Source organism: Palaemon carinicauda, chromosome 20 (genome assembly GCF_036898095.1).
Source record: "Palaemon carinicauda isolate YSFRI2023 chromosome 20, ASM3689809v2, whole genome shotgun sequence".
NCBI classification, from domain to species: domain Eukaryota; kingdom Metazoa; phylum Arthropoda; class Malacostraca; order Decapoda; family Palaemonidae; genus Palaemon; species Palaemon carinicauda.
In genome coordinates this window covers 90,632,013-90,657,012 of record NC_090744.1, presented here as the reverse complement: position 1 = coordinate 90,657,012, position 25,000 = coordinate 90,632,013, and the positions used below count along the sequence as shown (strand labels likewise).

General features: G+C 38.3%; 1 protein-coding gene across 2 annotated transcripts in view; it reads right to left on the bottom strand.

Moving 5' to 3' along the window:
- Window positions 1-249: 249 nt before the first annotated feature.
- LOC137659527 (uncharacterized) overlaps window positions 250-25,000 on the bottom strand; it is a 59,307-nt gene continuing 34,556 nt past the window's right edge. For both annotated transcript variants that reach the window (XM_068394397.1, XM_068394396.1), the window contains exons 2-7: window positions 17,306-17,400; window positions 17,082-17,190; window positions 16,847-16,931; window positions 1,352-1,455; window positions 1,091-1,214; window positions 250-908 (exon numbers count right to left, since the gene is read on the bottom strand). In XM_068394397.1, the coding sequence (XP_068250498.1) occupies window positions 705-908; window positions 1,091-1,214; window positions 1,352-1,455; window positions 16,847-16,931; window positions 17,082-17,190; window positions 17,306-17,372 (693 nt within the window). In that variant the 5' untranslated portion in view covers window positions 17,373-17,400 and the 3' untranslated portion in view covers window positions 250-704. The remainder of the gene's footprint in view (window positions 909-1,090; window positions 1,215-1,351; window positions 1,456-16,846; window positions 16,932-17,081; window positions 17,191-17,305; window positions 17,401-25,000) is intronic.

The following is a 25,000-nucleotide window of genomic DNA, read 5'->3' as shown; positions in this document are numbered from 1 at the left end:
TATATATATATATATATATTCTGAAAGAATCACTGATCGAAAAGAAAACTTAGATTACCAGCGCTATACATGATGATCGAAACGTCTTCATTGTTGCTATAAGAATTTTTTTCTATCGTAGTTCATAAGCACAGTTGATTCATGTGAAATGATATTTTTCAAAATCATAGTTTAAACTTTCAATCATTATTTAGAAGGTTAGAGTAATAAGGATAAACAAAATTTTAATAAACTGATTGAAATGCTTTATTTGATAATACGGATATGACCAACTATTGCTTTAAATCACTTTCTAATTGTCCTTGGTATTTCAGCCCTTTCCTGTTTTATTGTTGTTTGGATCTTTAAAATATGGTTGAAAATGCAAAAGATTTCAGAATTAAGTTCCTCTTTCTTCAACAGTATTTTTTCTTTAGTTTTTCTGATATAAAAATAGAAATAAAGAAAATTATTACATAATTAGCTCTCTAAATTTCAATTGAATAATTCAACATGAATGAAGGACATCTAATAAACAATTGCTAAAGGGAGAAATATCGCTTAATATTAGCAACATAATCATTTTCTCATTCTTCTTTACAGAGCTACAAATGGACACCTGGTGAAGTTCTGGCAACAGTCCCTAATTGGGACTGCAGGGTGATAGCCGATGTTCCTCTGGCTCCGGCAGCAATCAAACAACAACCGTCAGAGGCCCGTAGCTACTAAGGTTGCTTAGATAAAGGTATCAACAACGTTGTTCGAGTAGCTTGCGTTGGAAAAGCGTTCTGTGATTTACAAAGTACCTTATTGTGTATTTTGATAAGGTCGTTGACAAAGAGAGGAAAGTAGTTATTCACAGACTCCACCAGTTCTTGTGTGTGTCTTTTCATCTCCCGCCACATTTCAACATCGATTGGATAGTTGGCCTAAGAGGAAAGATAACAAAAAACAGGTTAAAAGATACCCTGTCTAGCACTATTCTGCTATATTATACAGTTTGTCATATAATGTTCAATCTAGAAGTAAAAAAAGTTTCATTCCATTTATTCTTGAAAATATTAAAAGGATGATTGAAAAAGTGTTTACAAATAATGGTCTAAAACCTTACCACTATGCGTTCAGCATTTGGAGTAATTTCGAAAGATACATTGGTGATACAGACGGAGAAGGGATTCGATGCATAGCGGTCGTAGGGAGTACACAATGCAATGGCATAGTCATATACCTGCAACCTGACAGTGAAAAAATAAAGAAAAAAAAATGGCATTTGAATAATTCTCTTATCATTTACAGTTAATTTTTTAAAAGAAGCGTCATTCGCCATTGCTATAGGAGTTAGATAAAAGTATAGTTTTTAAGAAGTACTCACAGAGATGTTAATTTTGATGAAAATGTGCTTCCTCTCAGTGGCCCGTGCTCTTTGGAAAGGTAGGGGCTGAAGTCTAAATTGGATCCCTTGAGGGTCAGTAGTACCTACAAGGATTAGGAAATATTCAGAGACAGAGAACAGGTGTATCATTAATCAGTTAGAACCCTCAACGAGATGATGATGAAGAGGAAAGCAGAGGAATACTCTTTCTTCAAGTAGGAGAAAGAAAGAATAGGATTAAGGGGCGTGACTCAACGAACTATGCTTGGATTTTGGAAATTCAGTTTATTGCATTTTTGGCTTGAAGAATGCCTTTAATATAAGTTTCAAATAGTATTCTTGATAAAAATAAAACATTTTATTGCTAAATCATCCCTATTTTATATTTACGTAAGCGCATCCAGTTCCTTACGCAACCCTTTCCTGACCAAAAACGGATTTTGAGCGAAGCGAAAAATCTATTTTTGGGCGAGGTAGCCATGTATTCCTGATCGAAGTTCCTTCATTATTAGCTTCCTAGGTATATTTGACTACAGTGATATATCCCAGAGAATTTACCAAAGGTATCCAGAATTCTAACTCCTGGAGTGAATATCCCTTAAAATTCAAAAGGGATATCGCGTATATCAGAGGACGTATTCTTGACATGTCTCATAGCTATCTACACCCCCAATAGCGTTTTCGCTTCGAGAGGGAAAAAGTGGCAAGAATATAGGAGAGTCGTTAAAGAGGCAATACTCTCGACACTCCTACTGTACTGTAAATAGTGCGCCGAATCGCCACCGCGAGGCGCCACCAAGCCATTCTTCGTAGCTTTGTAGGTGTTGCAGATACAGTACCATAGGGAGGGATTCATTATCCTTTTGTCAAAAAGATGGTGGGTCCATCAGGACGACATGGCTACCTCACCCAAAGATAGATTTTTCGCTTCGCTTCAAAATCTGTTTTTGGGGCTCAGGCCATGTCGTCCTGATGGAAGTTTACCAGAGCATTAATATATCTGTGGATTTTCAATAGTGCCGTTATCTCGAGATAAATATTTCCTATTTGGTCTTCTGGACCAGAGACACTTGATGTTACCGTTATACATCAATTATCTGATCATAAAATATGTCAGTTCTTCCTGCCCCCCTACAGGGAAAAGTCTAGGTAGACTTTAGGAAAAATCCCGAGGACTGTGAGTTCAAGGAACAATCTAGCAAACAGTATGTATATTAGTGTCATTATATACGTAAAGCATAGTTTGTACTTAGATGGTATAGTCCTGTATAGGTTACTGAATCCTCCCAAGTCTGGATATAAAGAGACAGACAGGTTTGTATACATGTAGGAAACCTTAAATCAGTAAGATAAACAGTTAGTACAATCAGTTCTTGCCTGTTTGCTTGGAATGGTAGAAACCATAGTTCCCCAATATTTCCTTAAATATTAAGAGAATCAAGGATGCTCTGATTTATACATATTTTCGAATATTTGAGGCGAAAGAGACGCAAAGATTCCTTCTATTGTTTATTACAAATATAGAAATCATGGTTGTAATCAATTACATCTTACGCTGAACAATTCTGCGTAAAAGCATAAACAGTAATAACAGAAAATAAATAAGTTTCACCTGAAAAGGAAACATTAGCCACTCAAAGGGAAATATAATATTTCACTATGTATGCTGTTATTACTAGGAACACTGTGCATATAAGAATGCCTGGCACTTGTGTCAGCTTATTATGCTTGATGTCACCTGTATAGATAGAACAGTCTATAGTGTCTTCCTAAACACAATACTAAACATGATACACCTTAAAAGTCTATCATGTACACCCTTCACTAAAAGTCCCAATTAGTGCACTGTTCTTCGCAGTAATCAAGCGGCAGGTTTTATAACACTGCCTGCCACTACCACATGAAATTCTATTTCTTGTAATTGCTTAGCGTAGTGCTTAAAGAAAACTTTGGAAGACTTCCAACCAGTGTAAGCATGCAGACTTTCAAACGACATTGTCTGAAAGAAATTCAGAGACAAGGCAACTTTTCTCGGATCATGACCTGCGGGTGTACTGTCTGGATCCGCTCTGCGTATAAAATAGGTGATTTTCGCCCTTATCTGTTTCAAGGATAACGTTGAACCAGAAGTCTCTCCCCTGAAAAGCTGACCTCCCTTTGAAGTATACTAGAGTTCTATCTACATCTTGTTATGATTGTCGTTCAACAGTTGTATGGTCAAACGACCAGTTGTTTACATATAATAATTACCACTGTTATGTTGTTTACATCTGTCTACTGTAATGGTTTTCGCCTCCGCCTTTTCTTATATGGGGAGTCGTTATTTGTCAGCCGGGAGGGTAACACTTCGTATTATAAATAAATCATTCAGGAATAAATAGTTGATTTGTTATCATCGATATTTATTTGGCTCCTGAATTAAGTTAACACACCCTTAAAGTCTGAAGTTCTACGAAGATAGACCTTTAAGCATTCCACTGAGCAGAGGGATGCTTCTTCCTTCAGAGGGCAGATTCTCCAGGGACCCCATCTCTTAGTGGGCAGCTCGTTCTTGGCGAGAAACGACGGGTCCGGAAAGAGGTTCAGTTCTCCGCTGTCTGTGAACTGAATGTGGCCATCATCCCTCGAGAGGGCCACTATTTCGCTAACTCTGGCTCCTGAGGCTAGTGCAAATAAGAATATCATCTTTTGAGTCAAGTCCTTCAGCAAGCAATCTTCATTGTTCAGGGTTGAGCTAAGTGAAGAACTTTATCCAAAGACCATAAAATGGGCTTTGGAGGAGCTGCAGGCCGAAGTTTAGCGCAGGCTTTAGGAATCTTGTTGAAGATTTCATTAGAGAAGTCTACCTGAAAGGCGTATAGTATTGGTCTGGCTAGGGCGGATTTACATGTAGTAATCGTATTAGCTGCTAAACCTTGTTCATGCAGATGGATGAAGAAGGACAAGCAGAAATCCGTAGGAATCTCCTCATGATTCTTCGCCTTGACAAAGGCCACCCATTTCTTCCAGGAAGACTCATATTGTCTTCTTGTTGACTTTGACTTGTATTCTTCTAAGAAGTTAATACTGTCTCTAGAAATCCCAAACCGTTTCTTGACCGCTAGGCCGAGAAAATCATGAGATGAAGGTTCTGGGTTTTCTCTGATGAAGCGGAGACAGTCAATTTCTGCACTTGCTGAGTCAGAACTGGTTCCGGCAACGGGATCAGCTTCAGGCGTAGTTCCGTTATCAGAGGGAACCAAACGCTGTTGGTTCACCTGTGGGCCACTATTGCTGCTGTCCCCCGAAAGGATCTCAGTTTGTCGAGGACTTTCAACAGAAGATTGGTTGGAGGGAACAGGTAGATCTTGGACCATCTGTTCCAATTTATGGACATTGCATCTATCGCTTCTGCTAGAGGATCCTCGTACGGGGCTACATACCGGGGTAGCTTCTTGTTGTCGCTCGTTGCGAAGAGGTCTATCTGCAGTCGTGGGACTTTGCATAATAAGAAAGAGAATGATCTTGCATCTAGAGACCATTCGGACTCTATCGGGTTGACCCTGGGTAGAACGTCCGCCGTCACATTGCGAAAACCTTGAAGGTGGACTGCTGACAAGTGCCATCTCTTCTTCTTGGCTAGACTAAGGATGGCCAATATCACTTGATTTATGTGAGGCGATCTCGAGCCTTATCGATTTAGGCATCTCATTACTACTTCGCTGTCTAGAACCAAACGGATGTGGATTGAGCAGCAAAGTTTCAGCTTTTTCAGAGATAGAAAAACTGCCATGGCTTCCAGAAAATTGATGTGGAAGGACTTGAAGAGGGAAGACCAGGTTCCTTGGACTTTCCAATGATGAGAATGACCTCCCCACCCCTCCTTCGAGGCATCCGTATGAACGGTGACTGCTGGAGGAGGTGGTTTCAAGGGTACCTTGTTTCTTAGGTTCTTGGCCTCTGACCATGGCTTGAGTAGTGATCGCAGACGATTTGGTATCGGTCTTTGTAGATCTCTTCGAGCGTTTGATGCGTATTTTCTCCAAACTCCTGATGCATCTTTTAATTGTGCTCTCAATACTGGATCTGTCACTGAGGCAAACTGGAGGGACCCCAACACTCTCTCCTGTTGCCTTCTTGATATCCTGTCAGATTGAAGGAGTCTTTTGACAGATCCTGCTATCTCTTTCCTCTTCTTTGATGGAATGGAAAGGCAGTGTGACTGTAGGTCCCAGTGGACACCCAGCCACTGGAACTTTTGAGCTGGAAAGCCGAGACTTTTTCAAGTTGATCTTGAATCCTAAGTGTTCCAGGAACTGGATCACTTCCTTGGAGGCTTGCATACATTCTTCCTCGGATGCTACCCACACTAGCCAATCGTCCAGGTAGGCTACCACCTGGATTCCTTTCAGGCGTAGTTGATGAATGACTGCATTCGCAAGCTTTGTGAATACCCTTGGGGCTATGTTTAGGCTGAAGGATGGCTCTGAAAACGTACTTTCTTTTCTGTAGTTTGAACCCTAGATAGGGGGAAACTTGGCGGTTGATTGGAACATGCCAGTATGCATTCGTCATGTCTATAGAGACTGTGAATGCCCGTTTGGGCAAAAGGGTCCTTATGTGCTGAAGCGTCAACATTCTGAACTTGTGGTTCACTATGAACTTGTTGAGTGGTGATAAGTCCAGAATGACTCTGAGCTTTTCCGAATCCTTCTTCGGAACACAAAATAGCCTTCCTTGAAATCTGATGGACTTTGCCTTCTGTATAACTCTCTTGTTCAAGAGTTTCTGAACATATTCTACCAGTACGGGGTTGAGTGTTCGAAAAATTGAGGGAAGTTTGGTGGAGTTAGGCTCCAACTCCACCCTAGTCCTTTCTTGATTAGGCTGTGGGTCCTGGGATCGAAGGTCAAATGATCCCGGAAGTGGAGAAGTCTCCCTCCTACCGGCAGCATCTCACTTGGAGTGCTGGTTGGAGGACTTGCGTCCTTGGCCACGTCCACCTTTGTTGCCCCTACCTCTGAAGGGGCGTCTAGAGGATCCTCGAAAGGAACCTCGAGACTTCGGCTTAAAGGTAGTTGATTGCCTTTCAAATACTGGGGTGAACACAGGCGACTGGGTCGCCAGCGTTTGGGGCACCAGTTGAAAGGTGGTGGTTGGTTGTGCCACCATCCGGGGCATCGTGGCCATGGGAAGCTGTTGCTGTTGCTTTGGCCGCGAGGGCACTCTTGGTCGTTTTGAATTGTTCTTCGGCTGGGGACCCTCATCAGTGGAAGATTTCCTTTTAGAGGACAAGCCCCATTTGGAGAGGAGATTCCTATTCTCCGAAGCGGCTTTATCTACGACCTCTTTGACCACTTCACTTGGGAAGAGGACTTTTCCCCAGATACTGGAAGCTATCAGCTTCCTTGGTTCGTGCTTCACTGTAGCAGAAGCAAACACTAACTCCCTACAAGCCCTTCTGGCTTTAATAAAATTGTACAAATCCTTGGTGACTGTTGCCAAATGAGATTTGGGAAAGACCATGTACATATCTGGGGTGTCTGGGGTGCTTGCCATAGTCTCTAAGCCAGTCTGCAGAGACATGGAAGCAGCGAGACGTTCCTTAGTCTCCTGTTATCTGCGCAGGAGAAACTCTGACAGCTACGGGAGGTCTTCGTTGAACTGCCGTCCAGCGATATCTGCCTCTAGCTTCCCAACTGTGAAGGTGTTATGGACATCCTTCCAATCCTTATCATCTGAAGGGAAGGCGAGGGAAAAAGGTCTACACTCTTCAAGTGTAGGGCAAGGTTTCCTTGCCTCAACTGCCTTTAAGGCTGCCTTAAACCCTTTGTCCATAAAGGGGAAGGCACGTTTGGGGCCAGCAATAAAGGATGGGTGCTTTTTGCTGAGAGCCGGCACCTTGGAACTAGTAAAGGCCCTCTCTTTCAAGGTGGATGTATTTAAGGCCTGTGCTTTAGATAGTTCAAGGACAATTGTCTCCTTGGGCTCTGTTTCCACCTTGGATGCTGGTTCCGTCCTCAGACGGACATAGCAATCCGGATAGGCCCCTTTGCTAGGCCAAAATTCGATTTCCTCTACTGGAACTGTTCCCAGTTTCTCTGAGAGGAAGATCTTCCCCCCCGACATAGGCATATGCTCTGCGTACCTCCATGGGTTAACGTCAGAGAAGGCGGGGAGGTCCTTAACGTTTAACTTCTTCGGGACTAAAAGTGATACAACTAGCTGATGAATCTCTGTCCGGAGAGATGCTTCTTTCTCGGACGATTTCTTCCGAATGTCCTGCACCATGGACAGTAGCCAGTGTAGCGTACTTGTAATAGAATCTAACTAAGGTGCGGTGGAAAAAGTCGAAGGCGTCGGTTCAGTCACCGCTGCAGACGATACCGAAATCGTTTCGGTTATCTCGACTCCAGTCTCAGGAGGTATCTCATCCTCCTGCTCCAGTTCATCCACTAGGATATTGATCTCAGTCTCCTCCGAGACAACAGACATGTTGTCCTCTAATTGGATGCCCTGAGGTGTCTTCTTAACACAATCTTCCATGTTCAGTATAGGAGAAAATAACCATTAATTGGTAGGGAGAATCACTCCCTAAAAGTGATGGTCTCACAATTGGCTGCCCATGAACCACTTGTAAGTTGGAAAACTTTTGGGCTACAGCATTGACTTGCGGCGGCATGTCGCCAGTATTGCCGGGCTTTCCGGCATCTGCCGGACCCGCCGGCATATGTCGGGCCCGCCGGAAAATGCCGGGCCTGCCGGCATGTGATGGGCCTGCCGGCATGTTCCGGGCCTGCCGCCGGAATGTGCCGGACCTGCCGGCATGTGCCGGGCCTGCCGGCATATGCCGGCCTAGCCGACATATGCCGCTCCTATTCTGGGCTATTTGAAACAGATACTGTCTTCAAAGTAGTGGGCGGCAGGTCGGCAGTTGCCGCTCTGCCGGCCGGCAGCCGAAGGATCCCACTGTCAAGTCGGACCCGGCGGCAACCAGCGGCAACTATACAAATTTTGGGGGGCTGACAACTCAGTTGCCGGCAGCCGGTCATAGTATGTTCATTGTCGTTGGGTTGTCGATCAGCGACACCCACGGCAAGTGGCGGCAGAGTAACTGCCGGCTGACAGACACCCAACATGGCCGACGATAGCTACTAGCTGTCGGCGGCCGGCCCAGTATATGGAAAGGCAGAGAGAAAGAGAGGATGGGGGACGGCAAAGGCTCAGCCTTGCTGGCCTACATCCCGAAAGAGGGTGCAAGTGGAAGGGGGAATTATATTCGGGCTTCCACTCAACCATATCCCATCCATATGGGGTATGGAAGGCAGTCCAAGGGAGGACTGGAGAGCACACTCAATGATATGAGGGTACCTGCCGGCAGGCGGCCCAGCCAGCAGCAGACAGGGAACCTCAGGCCTATTCTATAGATTACCCGTAGGGTCAAATGTAGAACAATGGCAAGAAGGGTGATGGTTCATCCAACACAAAAGAGACAGTGGGGAAGGGGTAAAAGTCCTAAAAGTAAGGTAAAGCCCTAGAGCATTACCTAACTTGAAGGATTTTGATCTCATAAAGTAACCTCAAGTAGGAGAAATCATTTCCCCAGGTTAGGTTAGATAAGTGAGAAAGCAGCCATAGGACACAATCTCACTAGAGAACAGAATCTCGTACCAGAGATCTTAAGTAAGGAAGAAATAATTTCTTCATACTAAGATCTACTAGTACAGGACTGTCTGCCAGACCGAGGAAGGAGGAAATTGATATACAAGAACCTCCAGTATGGCCTAGGGAGGACTAGCCTCCTGAACGGCAACCTAACCTGACTTGGGAAGCCATTTCACCAAGACAATAGGATGCCTAACACAGAATTAATCTGATTTCCGTTCTCAGTTCAAAACCGAGTCAGTGGTTAAGAGAAATAGACGAAACACCCCAGAAAATTTTGCCAGAACACTGTTCACGGCAAAGTTATCTGAGGGTAGCCTAAGCTGATCAGAGGGAAGGGGAATTGCTCTTAGATCTCGTTAGAGATAGTATCGACTTAAAAGGTATAGGAGGTGTCAGTCTCCCCTTAAAAGACAATACAAGAGCAACGAGGGACATGTAAGAAAGTATACTAAAGCCCCTAGGCTATTAAGTCTAGGAGCATAGAGAATCGTTCACCGAAACTCTCTTGTATACTATCTTGGAAGAGGAAAACGTTATACAGTAATATCTTAATTGTATAAAATATTGCCTGAGCTTCAATAAAACTTACCAGGAAGGTTATATCATGCATGAAGTGCGTAGGTGCCTAGGCTAGGAAGACTAGCACTCGTGAGGCTCGATCATAAATAGCCAAATCTACGACAACAATGACATAATATAAAATTCTCTAGCTAAATATCTAAATAGCTAAAGTTATTAAAGCGAAATAATGCCGGGAAATCGTTCTTGCTAACTAAATGAACAAGAAGAACGAGTGCGTCCATGACGCCATCCAGCTGGCAACAGCTCTTGTTACGTTAATTACAATCTCAATCGAAGAGTAAAACTGGCAAGAGCTTACATTTACACAATCCAAAGATATTACTGTTCGGTATTGATACTTAGGTAGGAAGTTCTATTAACCATAATAATTACCTGGAACATAGATGAACAATTGTTAGTAATTATTTCTCAGCTGATCCCATCTCGTCAATGTGTGCTTGATGGATAATAAGACGTTGGTATTCTAAAAAATACATTTAATGTATAAAAGACTACATTGTAATGTTTACTCTGTGACAGCTAACTCCCAAGTGCATATGGAGCGTCGTACACAATCTGACAAACCAAAACATTGCTAAACAAAAGAGCATCGCTCTGAAAAGACTTAAATCCTACTCCAGTACAAATCATAAAGAATCACATCCTATCTGAGGTAATCAACAAATGTTTGAATCCTAATACCAAAACAAATCATTACTCTTATGTACAAAGCATAACATGTCTTATTCATGCAATATGATGCAATGTTGCGCAATACCTGCAACACTTGAAATAACATAGTACATTACAATAATACATAACAGTCTCCTCCCCCTTAACTTGACATTGTAAAAATCTTCATAAATCTAATCTCTCAGGGGGCTTTCCTCTGTTAATCCTATTAGGAAGCACTTTAACCTCATCTTGTACTGGTACATGAATTGGTTCTGAATCTACATTGGATGTTGGACCATCTTGGTTAATATTTGACTCATTTGATCTAACTACTTCTTTAAGTTTCTCATCTCTAACATTCACATGCTCTACTGTCTTTCTGTTTAACGGCTGTAATTGATCAACATGACGTTTTACAACATTATCACCAACACGAACATCATAATGTAAATTTCCTATCTCTCTTACAATCTCTCCTGGTACCCATTTCTCTGGAGTGTTGTACGATCTTACCATATCAGACAAAGGTAAAAAATGTCTTACATTAGGAAGCTTTGCTACTTGTTTATACCCTTTATCTTCTAAATCACTTTGCAAACTTGGATACAACAAATCTAACTTACACCTTATCCTCCTCCCCATCAACAAATTTTAGGGTGCCACGCCTGTTGTGCTGTGCGGCGTTGTTCTATAAGACAATAAAAATTTTGACACATGCAAAAATATATTACCTGAATTTGCTTTTCTACACTTCATATTGTGTTTAAATGTTTGAACAAATCTTTCAGCCTCTCCATTAGTAGATGGATGATATGTAGCTGAAAATGTATGCTTTATACCATTGACATTACAAAATTCTTTAAACTCTTGTGAGGTAAACTGTGGACCATTATCTGTAACAATTCTTTCTGGAATACCATGCGTTGAAAAAATTTGCATTAACTCTTTTATTGTGGCGTAAGACGTTGTTGTCTTCATTGGGATAATTTCTGGCCACTTACTGTAAGCATCTACTACTATCAAAAACAAATAATTCAAAAAAGGACCTCCAAAATCTATATGCACTCTTTGCCATGGATACCTGGGTAACTCCCACGGGTGCATTCTAGCAAATTGAGGATTGTTCTGTTGCATAACACAATTCATACAATTCTTTATATAACATTCCACATCTTTATCTACACCTGGCCACCATACAAAAGTTCTCGCAATTGACTTTGATCTTACAATACCTTGGTGATCAGCATGTATTTCAGATAAAACCTTATTTCTCAGTGAATTAGGAATAACTACCCTGGAACCTCTCATCACTATTCCTTGTGTCACACTCAGTTCATACCATATATCCTTATACGGTTTACAATTTTCCTCTTTTCCACACAAGTCCCTACCTGTCATTAAACTCTCCAAAACCTTACTAAGTACTGGGTCTTGCTTGGTACTGTGTGCTACATCTTTCGCAGTTATTGGTACATCATATACAGAAATTAACAAAACACTGTCATCATACTGTTCTGGAGCCTTGTCTACGGGTAATCTGGATAAAGCATCTGCATTACCCATATTTGATGTTGGACGGTATTCTATATCATAGTGGTACGCTGCTAACGTAACTGCCCAACGTTGTAGTCTTGCAGCTACCAACGTAGGTAAACTTGCTTTTGGACCCAATATTGCTAATAAAGGTTTATGATCTGTAACAAGTGTGAACTTTTTCCTACCATAAAGATACATATGGAATTTTTTAACTCCATAAACTAATGCTAAACCTTCCTTTTCTATTTGAGAGTAATTCCTTTCTGCCTTGTTCAATACTCTAGAAGTGAATGCAATTGGTTTTTCTGTTCCATCTGGCATTACATGAGATAATACTGCACCTAGACCTATGTTTGATGCATCACATACTAATTTAACTGGTAAATCCATTTGATAATGTACTAAGAATGTAGGTGATGTTATTTCCTGCTTGATTCTTTCAAAAGATTCCTGACACTCTTTTGTCCACTTCCATTCTACACCCTTATTCAACAGATTATACAATGGATGTGCAATTGTAGACAAATTCTGAATGAAATTCCCATAAAATGTTACTAAACCTAGAAATGATTGTAATTCCTTAACATTTTCTGGCACTTTTGTTGATTGTACAGCTTTAATCTTCTCTTTAGTTTTGTGAATACCCTTGCCATTTATTACAAAACCTAAGTATTCCACTGAATCAACTTCTAAAATACATTTGTTCTTATTTACTCTAATATTATGTTCCTTCAACTTCTTCAGAACTGTTCGCAATCTTTCTCTATGTTCTCTTGTGTCTTTACCCGCAATTAAAATATCATCTATAAAAATGAATACTCCTTGCATTCCTGAAAAAATCTTATCCATAGTTTGTTGCCATATAGCTGGACTACTTGCAACTCCATAAGGTAATCTCTTTGGCCTAAACAAACCTAAGGATGTATTTACTGTACATAATTCTTGTGAAGTTTCATCCATGGGAAGCTGTTGAAATGCTTGTCTTAAATCTAATTTAGAAAAAACACTGCATCCTGACATAGTTGCAAACATGTTTTTCGGATTTGGTAATGGATGTTGAGCTACTTGCAGTTGTGGATTTAACGTTACTTTGTAATCTCCACATAACCTAACCTGACCACTTTCCTTCACAATAGGAACTAATGGTGTAGCCCAATCTGAATATGTAACCTTTTCCCAGGAACCTTCACTTTCTAATCTCTTGATTTCTGTTTCAACTGCACTTTTCAATGCATACGGTACTGGTCTCGGAGCAAAAAATCTAGGAGAACTGTCAGGTTTCAAAACTAAAATTGCCTTTGCGTTCTTTACTGTACCTATTTTATCTTCAAATACGTCTTGAAACTCTGATATGATGTTATCCATAGACATTTCATTTTTGTTTTCATCTTGTCTACCTGCAACCTTCAAAATACTAGGCCAATCTAACTTCAAATACTGTAGCCAATCTAAACCTAGCAAAGTTTGTCCATTACCTTTTACTACTGTTAATGGCATTCTCTCTAATTTCTGTTCTTTGTACTGTACTTCTACGTTCGAAGCACCTATTACCTGAATATCAAAACCATTATAACTTTTCAAAACTCTATTTGTACCTTCTAATAACAAATTAGGAATGCTTTTAGCCATTTTCTCAGACATAATTGATACATCGGCTGCTGTGTCAACTTGCATCAAAATTGGTTTACCATTGATGATTACTTCTACCATGATATGTTTCTTTGCACCTTTGTTGACTGAGTTTATGTGAAACGCAAAATCAGTTTCTGAACTAACCTGATTATCATGAACATTTTCCTCATTATTCTCTTGACCCATAGTATCAGCTGTAGCATTTATTTTCTTTGCGTACTGTTTAGGAAATCTACAAGCAGTTGCAAAATGACCCAGCTTTCTGCAATTCTGGCATGTCTGTCCAGTAGCAGGGCATTTCTTTGCTTCGTATGCAAGATGATCAGTTTTACCACACCTAAAACACTTGGGTTTTTCCTGTTGTTTCTGTGTATAGGCTAAGCCTGATTCTGATATTTATGAACATTAGTGTTAGGCACTTTTCTATGACTAGGCTTTGTCATATTCCTTCTCTGATTCTCATTGGTTTTCCACTTAGAACCTACTGTATTAATTTTAGAATTTTCCATTCTATTGCTTGTAGAACTACCTATTATGTTACTTTGCCTATTTGATGTTTCTAAAGCTCTGCCTGTTATCAATACCTTTTCTAATGTTAAATCTTTATCTTGCAATAATTTCTTTCTTAGCTCTTCTGATGTGCAATGTGCAATTACTTGATCTATGATAACATTTTCTAACTCTAGAAATTCACATGAAACGGCTAAATTCTTTAGTCTAGTCACAAAGGCATCTAAACTTTCATTTTCTTTCTGATAAGCCTGCGCTGAAAACTGGTATATTTCAAAAAATTTATTGACCTGAGGAGCAAAATATGTGGTAAGAGCCTTAATTGCAGCTTCACTTGTGTCATCTGTAGGCTGCAAAGTCTTAAACACTTCCCGAACTTCCCTACCTGCTGTATGAAGTAATAATGCCTTTTTTTGTGCATCCTTCATGTTCCCTAATGCTTCTAAATAAATCTTAAATTCCTCACACCACTGTTGCCATCGTGTTGCAACAGAATTAGGCTCAGCAGTGATGCTGAAAGCTAGCGGGTGTTCGATGTTAAAAGGCATTTTGTTTGCTTACCTTAATAACTGTGGTAGGTTAAGTTACTGTTCTGCAGTCACAAGTGTACTTCCTACCTACCCAACTTTAAATTTCACCCTTTTGGGTATTTGATGAAATTCCTATTCTGCTGCTGGTAAAATCTTCATTGTCCCCTTATGTACAAACGACCTTCTCTTGTGCTGGCCGTCCTTGTGCATAGGGTCCAATGCTTCTCCCTGCTTGCTTCTCCCTGCTTGTCCGTCGTCCTTTACGTCGCCAAATGTTCGGTATTGATACTTAGGTAGGAAGTTCTATTAACCATAATAATTACCTGGAACATAGATGAACAATTGTTAGTAATTATTTCTCAGCTGATCCCATCCTCGTCGCCAAATGTTCGGTATTGATACTTAGGTAGGAAGTTCTATTAACCATCATAATTACCTGGAACATAGATGAACAATTGTTAGTAATTATTTCTCAGCTGATCCCATCTCGTCAATGTGTGCTTGATGGATAATAAGACGTTGGTATTCTAAAAAATACATTTAATGTATAAAAGACTACATTGTAATGTTTACTCTGTGACAGCTAACTCCCAAGTGCATATGGAGCGTCGTACACAATCTGACAAACCAAAACATTGCTAAACAAAAGAGCATCGCTCTGAAAAGACTTAAATCCTACTCCAGTACAAATCATAAAGAATCACATCCTATCTGAGGTAATCAACAAATGTTTGAATCCTAATACCAAAACAAATCATTACTCTTATGTACAAAGCATAACATGTCTTATTCATGCAATATGATGCAATGTTGCGCAATACCTGCAACACTTGAAATAACATAGTACATTACAATAATACATAACAATTACTTAACTTTCTAGAAGATGATGAGGCTGGTGAAGACATCATAGCGACGAAATACTTCCAAAATAGTGAGAGATAACACGGGATAACACCGGTCAGCAAAGCTACAAACGAAAGAATGGCTTGGTGGCGTCTCGCGGTGGCGATTCGGCGCACTATTTACAGTACAGTAGGAGTGTCGAGAGTATCGCCTCTTTAACGACTCTCCTAAATTCTTGCCACTTTTTCCCTCTCGAAGCGAAAACGCTATTGGGGGTGTAGATAGCTATGAGACGTGTCAAGAATATGTCCTCTGATATACGCGATATCCCTTTTAAATTTTAAGGGATATTCGTTCCAGGAGTTAGAATTCTGGATACCTTTGGTAAATTCTCTGGGATATATCACTGTAGTCAAATATACCTAGGAAGCTACTAATGAAGGAACTTCCATCAGGACGACATGGCCTGAGCCCAAAAATACGTATTTTATATACTTTTTCTTCAAGAGTTTGAGTAAAAGATTTTTATATTAGTTTTTAATAATCAATTCTCTCTAGCACCTCATAGGCGATTTTTGGTTTTCTATATTTCTTGATTACATCCTAAGTTGAACTTTTGTTGCACGTTTTTCTAGGGTATATTCATCGTATTTCCTTCTATGTTCAATCATATATTTGAATTTTTTTGTTATGGTTATATATGAATAAAAAGTAAGAATTAGTCCAGAAAGTAGGTTAACCAGAATATGTTGAGCTAGAAACATCTTACTCGTGTGTGGGCATTTGATATTCTTAACGTATATATTTCTGCTAGGTAAATAACCCTGAAATATGATGATTATAATTACCGCTAAAAGCCCAGAATAACTCCCAATAAGGTCAATCAGTTAATTTCTGGAAGAAAAAAATAATGGCTTTCTCAAAATATGAAATTTTCAGAGAAAAATTGAAACTACATTTTTGTTCATTAACCAATATTTACCATTTGTATACGAAAAAACTAAGAGATTCTATGCTCCAAAAATTCATGGAAAGGTTTTGGGAAATCATAAGAGCTTATATATAAAAAATAGCAATCTTCATCAATATTGCCACAATGTTCGGAAAAAATACATATGAAAAATATGTGGTTAAAGGTTTTAAAGGCTGCTGATGACTCAACAAGCAGCCTCCATCCTTAGTTTACAAGTATGGTAAGGATGCTTACACTACGAGAAACCATCTAGATTGAGCGGGTCTCGAACACCAGTCCAGCAGATCGCCAAGGAGGGACATTTCCAATGCGCCAACACAACACTATTAGAAATCTTTTCTATAACTTTTATCTAAGAAAATTTTCTTTGGAATTCCTTTTAGATTATGAAAATCGGTTGAAAAAACAAAAAAAAAAAACAAAAATAGATTAAGTTTGAAATGACACCAAAATAACATTGTTTTGATGGGGCTGAGTCGTGCCCCTTAAATGCAGCTCATCGATTCACTTGCTTTAAACTTAGCTTCCTTCCAAAATAAGATATGATGAGTTACCAATTGAAAATATCCTTAGAACTCTTCTTACCGTCTGGCTGTCAAAGTTTTTGCAGAACCTGCAGGTAGCATTTGAAAACCCACCAAATATCACATTTTTGAAGTCGAAGTGAAGGCTGAAAATAAAGACGTATCCAGAGTAATGAAAATGTTCATAGAGTATATAAAGTATAACATCTTTTAAATGTACTATCTCTCTCTCTCTCTCTCTCTAGAAAGATAACAAAAAACGAGATTGACGTATCATTATCTTATTCATATCTAACCTAGTTTCGTTGTGAGTATGGTTGAAATCGGAGATGCGAGGAAACATGTGTGGGTCCCCGCTTTTCCACGCCTTCTGCAGTTGGCTAGTAATTATCTTACACTGTGGCGCTGGAAGAAATGAGTAGGTAAAATTAATTGAATGCCTATAGTAAGCAACAATAATCAATTGCATAAATGAGAACACAGAAAAGGCAACATTTTATGAGGCTCTTTGTTTACTTACATTCAGGCGGCGGAAGCGCTGAAATACAGGCAGCAAAGGCCGCTAAGAGCAGTGTTCTATGAAGCATAGCTGATGAGGTTTCCAATTCCGGTTTTCTAAGAGAGAGAGAGAGAGAGAGAGAGAGAGAGAGAGAGAGAGAGAGAGAGAGAGAGAGAGATTTAGTTATCGTCATTAGTTTTACATTGTATTCAGTTATTGTTCAACTATCCATCTATTTTTATAATGTGACAAACTGTTTTCAAAGATGTTCATCGTTTTAACTAAGGGAAATTATAATCAATTACAAAACAACTTTAATAACAATTTCTGGTAGACAGACTAAATAAACTAGTAATTATTCACAGAAGACGAGAAACCTTTCTAAAAACTATATAATGGATTCTAAGCTCGTGACAATAGTACACTACTGTAGGTATTATTTTTTGTACAAAATATGCATTTTAATTACATACTATATGTGTTTATCATAATTCAGTGGTAGTGGCAAACCCCATTCATCATAAGCGCTCTTTTTTTCTAGTCCAAATGTAAAGAAAAGTCCTTACTGATCAGTGCCATCTGTTGCCAACGTGCCGCACTAAGGAGGGAAAATACTCATGGAAATTCAAACAACTTTCCGGTCTTCCCTTTACTGTCTTTGAAATATTAGAAACAGTAATACCATATCCCTTAATGACCTTGCAATTTATATGCCAAAATATTGCTCTTAAAGATATATATATATATATATATATATATATATATATATATATATATATATATATATATATGTATATACATACATACATATATATATATATATATATATATATATATATAATTCAAATAATATTCCTGTTTTCAGCGCATAAAATATAATTGATACGTGAAGGTAATTAAACAAATCTTGCAAAACTGAGGGTAATTTTGTGTCGATAAATATCTTTGAATAAGATAAATATAAGATACTCCATTAAGAGGTGAAGCTGTCAATGGAAATACTTCAGTCCCCAAACAGTGACAATGGAAGATACCTTCTTCTACTGATAGTGAAATAAGCAATAAGATGTGTGTGCAAGTAAAGAAATTGAAAGATATTAATTTTACACACATATGAAACAGTTATTTTTGCTTTGAGACTTTTGTATTTCCTTGTTGATTTCCTGTTTGAGTAGAGGGATGAGAAATTCGAGTGAGGAATTTTTATTCTTATTTCGATTCCAGTTCAAAATTATCTCGTGAGCAGAAAGTGGTAATTTTTTTTTTTAGTGACACAGTATATATCTATTGTATTGTTCTTTTATTCATTTGAGGAAAATAAAGACATATGTTGAATGATTAGTTATAATCTCTTTCCATTTATCAGGTTTGTTGGTTTATAGATTTAAAAGAACTTCCTTAGTCCGAGTTCGAATCTACGGCCAAGCAGAAGGTATTATCATAAAGCTAATTCCTCTTTGGGTCTCCAATGCCGAGGAAGAGTGAATTCGATATTAAGAAGCATTCCTGGCTTATATGAATATAGGAATATACATATTTAAATGAGAAAAATTATCCTTAAATATAGCCAAGTATTGCAAACTTATCAACAGATTACAATGGTGGAGATGGGTTCAATTTAATTCTTTGTACAAAACCTGAATTTGACAGGAAAATGTATGGAAGAGTTGTAATCAATTTTTATCGCTATTTGTGCCTGTCATAAGTCACTGGAACCTCAGTTTCCTTGGTCCGAGTTCGAATCCATGGGCAACATGAAGCTATTATCACAAAGTTAATTCCCTTTGGTTCTCTGATCCCGAGGCAGAGTGAATTCGATATTAAAAGGTATTTCTGGCTTATATGTATATGTATTTATATAAATAAATATATATATATATATATATATATATATATATATATATATATATATATTACTTGCTAACCTACAACCCTAATTGGAAAAGCAGGATGCTATAAGCCCAGGGGCCCCAACAGGGAAAATAGCACAGTAAGAAAAGGAAAAAAAGGAAAAAGTAAATATTTCAAGAACAGCAACAACACTAAAATAAATACTTCTTATATAAGATATAAAAACTTTAACAAAAGAAGAGGAAGCGAAATTAGATAGCATAGTGTGCTCGAGTGTACCCTCAAGCAAGAGAACTCTAACCCAAGACAGTGGAAGACCATGGTACAGAGGCTAAGACACTACCCAAGACTAGAGAACAATGGTTTGATTTTGGAGTGTCCTTCTCCTAGAAGAGCTGCTTACCAGAGCTAAAGAGTCTCTTCTACCCTTATCAAGACGAGAGTAGCCACTGAACAATTACATTACAGTAGTTAACCCCTTCGGTGAAGAGGACTTGTTTGATAATCTCTGTGTTGTCAGGTATATGAGGACAGAAGAAAATCTGTAAAGAATAGGCCAGACTATTCGGTGTATGTGTAGGCAAAAGGAAAGTGCACCGTAACCAGAGAGAAGAATCCAATGTAGTACTGTCTGTCAAGTCAAAGGACTCTCTAGCAGTAGTATCTCAATGGGTGGCTGGTGCCCTGGCCAAACTACTACCTACTATATATATATATATATATATATATATATATATATATATATATATATATATATACATATATACATATATACATATATATACACGTATATATATATAAAATATATAGGTGGTATATCTTAGCAATCCATGTTTGCCCACGGTTATAAAAGTGGATGAGCAATCTGCTGAAGTAACGAGAACCTTGGGTGTGGCGGAAATGCCCCCTGAATTTCAATGCAGTCCCTGGCAGCAGGGTGATGAATCTCGTTTAAGGCGATAGACAAGATCTCTTTTCCGTTTCTACTCCTGATGCCTGGCGGATAATCTCACAGAAATTTGTATGGACTGGCAAGAGTCACTGCGCATCACAAGGAACTGGCCAATGAATCCTCTATGGATTTAGTCAGTCTATGGAGAGCCAAAATTACAGAATAGTCGCTGGTCATGTGCATAACGTGGTGCTAAGGATCTCCTGGTTATAAATACTAAAGAAAAATTGAAAATTGGTAATTGAATTGTTAGAACCATAAATCAGATTGGGAAGTTACAGCAAGTGGATTATGCAGTTATGAAATATACTTTAGATTGAATTGAATATAAAATTTAGGCCTTAAGCCAAGCAGTGGGGCATCAAAGGTCATTCAGCGCTGTATAATGCAAATTAATCAACCCTACCCTTACTCTAACAACATTAGGTATCATTTCAACTTAAATCACACAACTTTCATGTAATAATATCACAATGCAAAATAAGGAAGGATTGAAAGGATTAAATAAGTAAATTAATAAAATTGATTAAAGATCATGATACAAACCAATGCTCTGTATAAATTATTTCCAGTTCAGGGTATTACAATTTCCCCCAGTATACCTCTTAAAGGTTTGTCGTGGAAAAAATGTGTAGTCCTCTGAAGATTAAAAACAGGACAATCGATTGAAATATGTTTGATATCTATTACAAAGAGGGGCCTGTCTCCCTTGGCCCTAAATGAAACAGGTTGTTAAGGGATTGGTAAAGAAATCTTAGACCAAGGATATATATATATATATATATATATATATATATATATATATATATATATATATATATATATATATACATATATATATATATATATATATATGTGTGTGTGTATATTTATACGTATATATACGCATATATATACATACATTCATACATATATATATATATATATATATATATATATATATATATATATATATATATATATATATATATTCTCAAGAAGAACAGAAGGAGTTGGAAGAGAAAGGGTTGGAAAGGATGATGACACCAAGAACAGACAATGCATTAATCATTAACAGAAAGAAGAGCGATAAATAGTAGATTGTTAATCATAAAGTTTAAATCAAAACAATGCAATATGGGTATTATATTTTGCCATGCACCAACAAATGATTCCACTGAAGAAAGGAAAGATGAATGCTATGAAGAACTGCAGAGTGTAATAGATGGGATCCCAGAGAGAGATAAAAAATTGTGATTGGTAACTTCAGTGCTAAAGTTAGAAGGAATAATCAAGGTATAGAGAATGTGATGAGTGTTGAGGGTCTTGGTAAAGATGCAAATGAAAATGGGGCTAATTTTTAAAAGTTTTTGTCCAACAAACAATCTTTTTATTGGAGGTACTCTTTTTCACAAACATACATGGACTCCACCATGTGGCAAATGCAAAAATCAAATCGACCACATAGAAGGAAGACTCTGATGAATGTAGGAAGCTATTGAGGTACAGATATTGCCACACTGAAATCACAACCTAAAGCACCTAACAGAAATGTAGATAGAATAACTAAGATTGATACAACTAAGCTTCTAGAAAATGAGCACAGAGAAACCTATGGAATTGAATGTAGGAATCTATTTGCAGTCTTAGAGACTTTAAGAGAAGAGCAGACAATGATGAAGTATGGTGTGATATTAAGAGCATTGGGACATGCAGTTACATGGAGAAAACCATGAATATCAGATGATGCTTGTGATACTATAAAGAGAAGACAAAGACAGAACTTGATAAGTAAAAGTTTTCGAGGAAATAATAAAGATTACAATGTGGAGCATGCTAAGTAGTCTAGTATTGATAGTGAGGTCAAAAGAAAAGCCAAAATTACTGGAGTGAATATTCAGACAGAAAAGCAGATGAGGCTGACAAAGCTATGAATTCAGGGAGTGGCTATGGTGTAAGAATAGCTCCTAGAATTATTAATGAAATTTTTACTGCTGCAAAGAAGAAGAAGCATATGCCCATCAAAAGAGAGAGCGATCAGTTATAACAACAGAAAATGAAGAAAGGCAACGTGGATAGAACAATTTAGTGAGGCTATGGATAGGTTATATGAAGGGAAAAATTTGATTAATATACCTGAAGCTGTGGAAGACCTTGATGTGCCCATGAATGAAGTCAGTGTGTTTGAAGTCTAAGATATCATAGAAAAATTCAAGATATGGAAAGCCCCTGGATATGTGGAATAACCACTGAGATGATACAGGCCGAAAATGAAGTGACTCCTGGAATACCTACAAAATTATTTTGTGGAATGTGCATGGAGAGACAAAACCTGATGATTGGGAGCTGGGAGTAGTCGTGAAAATGTAAAAAAAGGAGATCTGACTGATTACATTAATTACAGAGGCATCACTCTTATGTCAGTTATCATGAAAATATATAGCATGCTCATTCTAAAGAGGCTATAGAGAAAGGCTGATGAAAAGCTGAAAGATAAACAAGCAGGATATAAAAAGGTAGAAATTGAGAAATTGTACTGACTAAATTTTCATTTTAAGAAATGGGATATAGCAATGTGTAGAATATAGAAGTCAACTTTTGATGACATGTGTGGAATATAAAAAAGCCTTTGATATTGTACACTGGCCAATTTTGTGGAGAGTCCTGCATTATTATGGAGTTCCTCTCAAATATGTAAATCTAAGTAAGTCCGTTCAATGAGCATAGCCAGTGCAAAGTTTATGTTAGTGGAGTTCTATCAAATGAATTTACAGTGGATAGTGGAGTACTCCAAGGGAATGTGTTGTCCCATATGTGTTTAACTTTCCATGGGGATTTCGTAATGCATAGAACAGTTGGGGATGGTGGAGAAGGATTGGACTGGATTGGTAACTGGAAATTAGCTGACCTAGAGTCTGCAGGAGATTATAAAACTTGCAATGCTTGCTTACCAGAATGCAGGAAATATGACATGAGGGTGGGCTCAAGATAAATAGAAAAAAAGACAGTGAGGAGAACGGAATATGCAATATAAGATGTAATATCATTGGAAGGAGAAATAATTATTGAGTTGGAATCATTTAAATATCCAAGAACTATGGTTTCTAATAAAGGATCTTTGGAATTTGAGTTTAATGAAATATCCAAAAAAGCAACTCAGAAAATCGTTAGGCTGAGTAAAATTTGGAAATTGAAACGCCCGAAATTACATATAAAAATCAGGCTATATAGCAGTTTAGTGAAATCTGTGTTACTGTATGTACATGAGTCGTGGCATAACAATGAAACAATATCCTACGGATTTTGTAGTTTTGAGAACAAACCCCTCAGAAGAATATTGGGAGTTAAATGGCAGGACAGGATTAGAAATGGAGATACTGTATTAGAGAAATTATTCGAGTGCCATATGTGGCTGAGATCATAGTGAGGGGTAGATGGCGATGTTTTGGTCATGGTCTTCACACTCCCCAAGAGAGATTAATTCACCAAACTTTCAATTGGGATCCACAAGAGTTGGAAGACCCAGCTCTACATGGCTGAGGACTATGAAACGTGAAGTAGATGATGAATGGAGACATATTGATTTAAAATCTCAAGACAGAGACGAGTGGTGAAATCTAACTGAGGCCCTTTGCGTCAATAGGCGTGGGAAGAGATGATAATGATGATGAGGATATGCGTGTATGCACACACATATAAATATATATATATATATATATATATATATATATATATATATATATATATATACCTATACATACATACCTATATATACACATACACAAAGGGCTTTTGAAGAATGGCTGCAGAGTAATAGTATAGAGATGTATGAAAAATATAGAGAGGAAAAGGTGGAAGTAAAGCACAAGGTACGTGAGGCAAAGAGGGCAGCTGACCTGAGGTGGGGTCAGGGATTGGGTCAGTCATATGAAGAGAATAAGAAGTTTTGGAAGGAAGTGAAGAGAGTAAGGAAGGCTGGCTCAAGAATTGAAGAGACAGTGAAAGATGGAAATGGAAGGTTGTTACAAGGAGAGGAGGCAAGTAAAAGGTGGCCGGAATATTTTGAAAATTTACTGAATGTAGAGGATAATAGGGAGGCAGATATAATTGCTGTTGCAGGTGTTGAGGTGCCGGTGATGGGAGATGAGAATGAGAGAGAGGTTACAATAGCGGAAGTGAGGAGAGCACTAGATGAAACGAGAGTAGGAAAAGCGTCTGGTATGGATGGTGTGAGAGCTGAGATGTCGAAGGAAGGGGGTGTGACTGTACTTGAATGGTTGGTGAAATTGTTTTATATGTGTTTTGTGTTGTCAATGGTACCAGTAGATTGGGTTTGTGCATGTATTGTACCACTGTATAAGGGTAAGAGAGATGTACATGAGTGTTGTAATTCAAGAGGTATTAGTTTGTTGAGTGTAGTTGGAAAAGTGTATGGTAGAGTAATGATTAATAGGATTAAGGATAAAACAGAGAATGCAATCTTAGAAGTACAGGGTGGTTTTAAAAGAGGTAGGGGTTGTATGAATCAGATTTTTACAATTAGGCAGATATGCGAGAAATATTTAGCAAAAGGTAAGGAGGTGTATGCTGTGTTTATGGATCTGGAGAAAGCGAATGATAGAGTTGATAGGGAAGCAATGTGGAATGTGATGAGGTTATATGGAGTTGGTGGAAGGTTTTTGCAAGCAGTGAAAATGTTCTACAAAGGTAGTAAAGCATATGTTTGAATAGGAAATGAAGTGAGTGATTGGTTTCCGGTGAGAGTGGGGCTGAGACAGGGATGTGTGATGTCTCCATGGTTGTTTAACTTGTATGTTGATGGAGTGGTGAGAGAGGTGAATGCTCGAGTGCTTGGATGAGGATTAAAACTGGTAGACGAGAATGACCATGAATGGGAGGTAAATCAGCTATTGTTTCCAGATGATACTGTACTG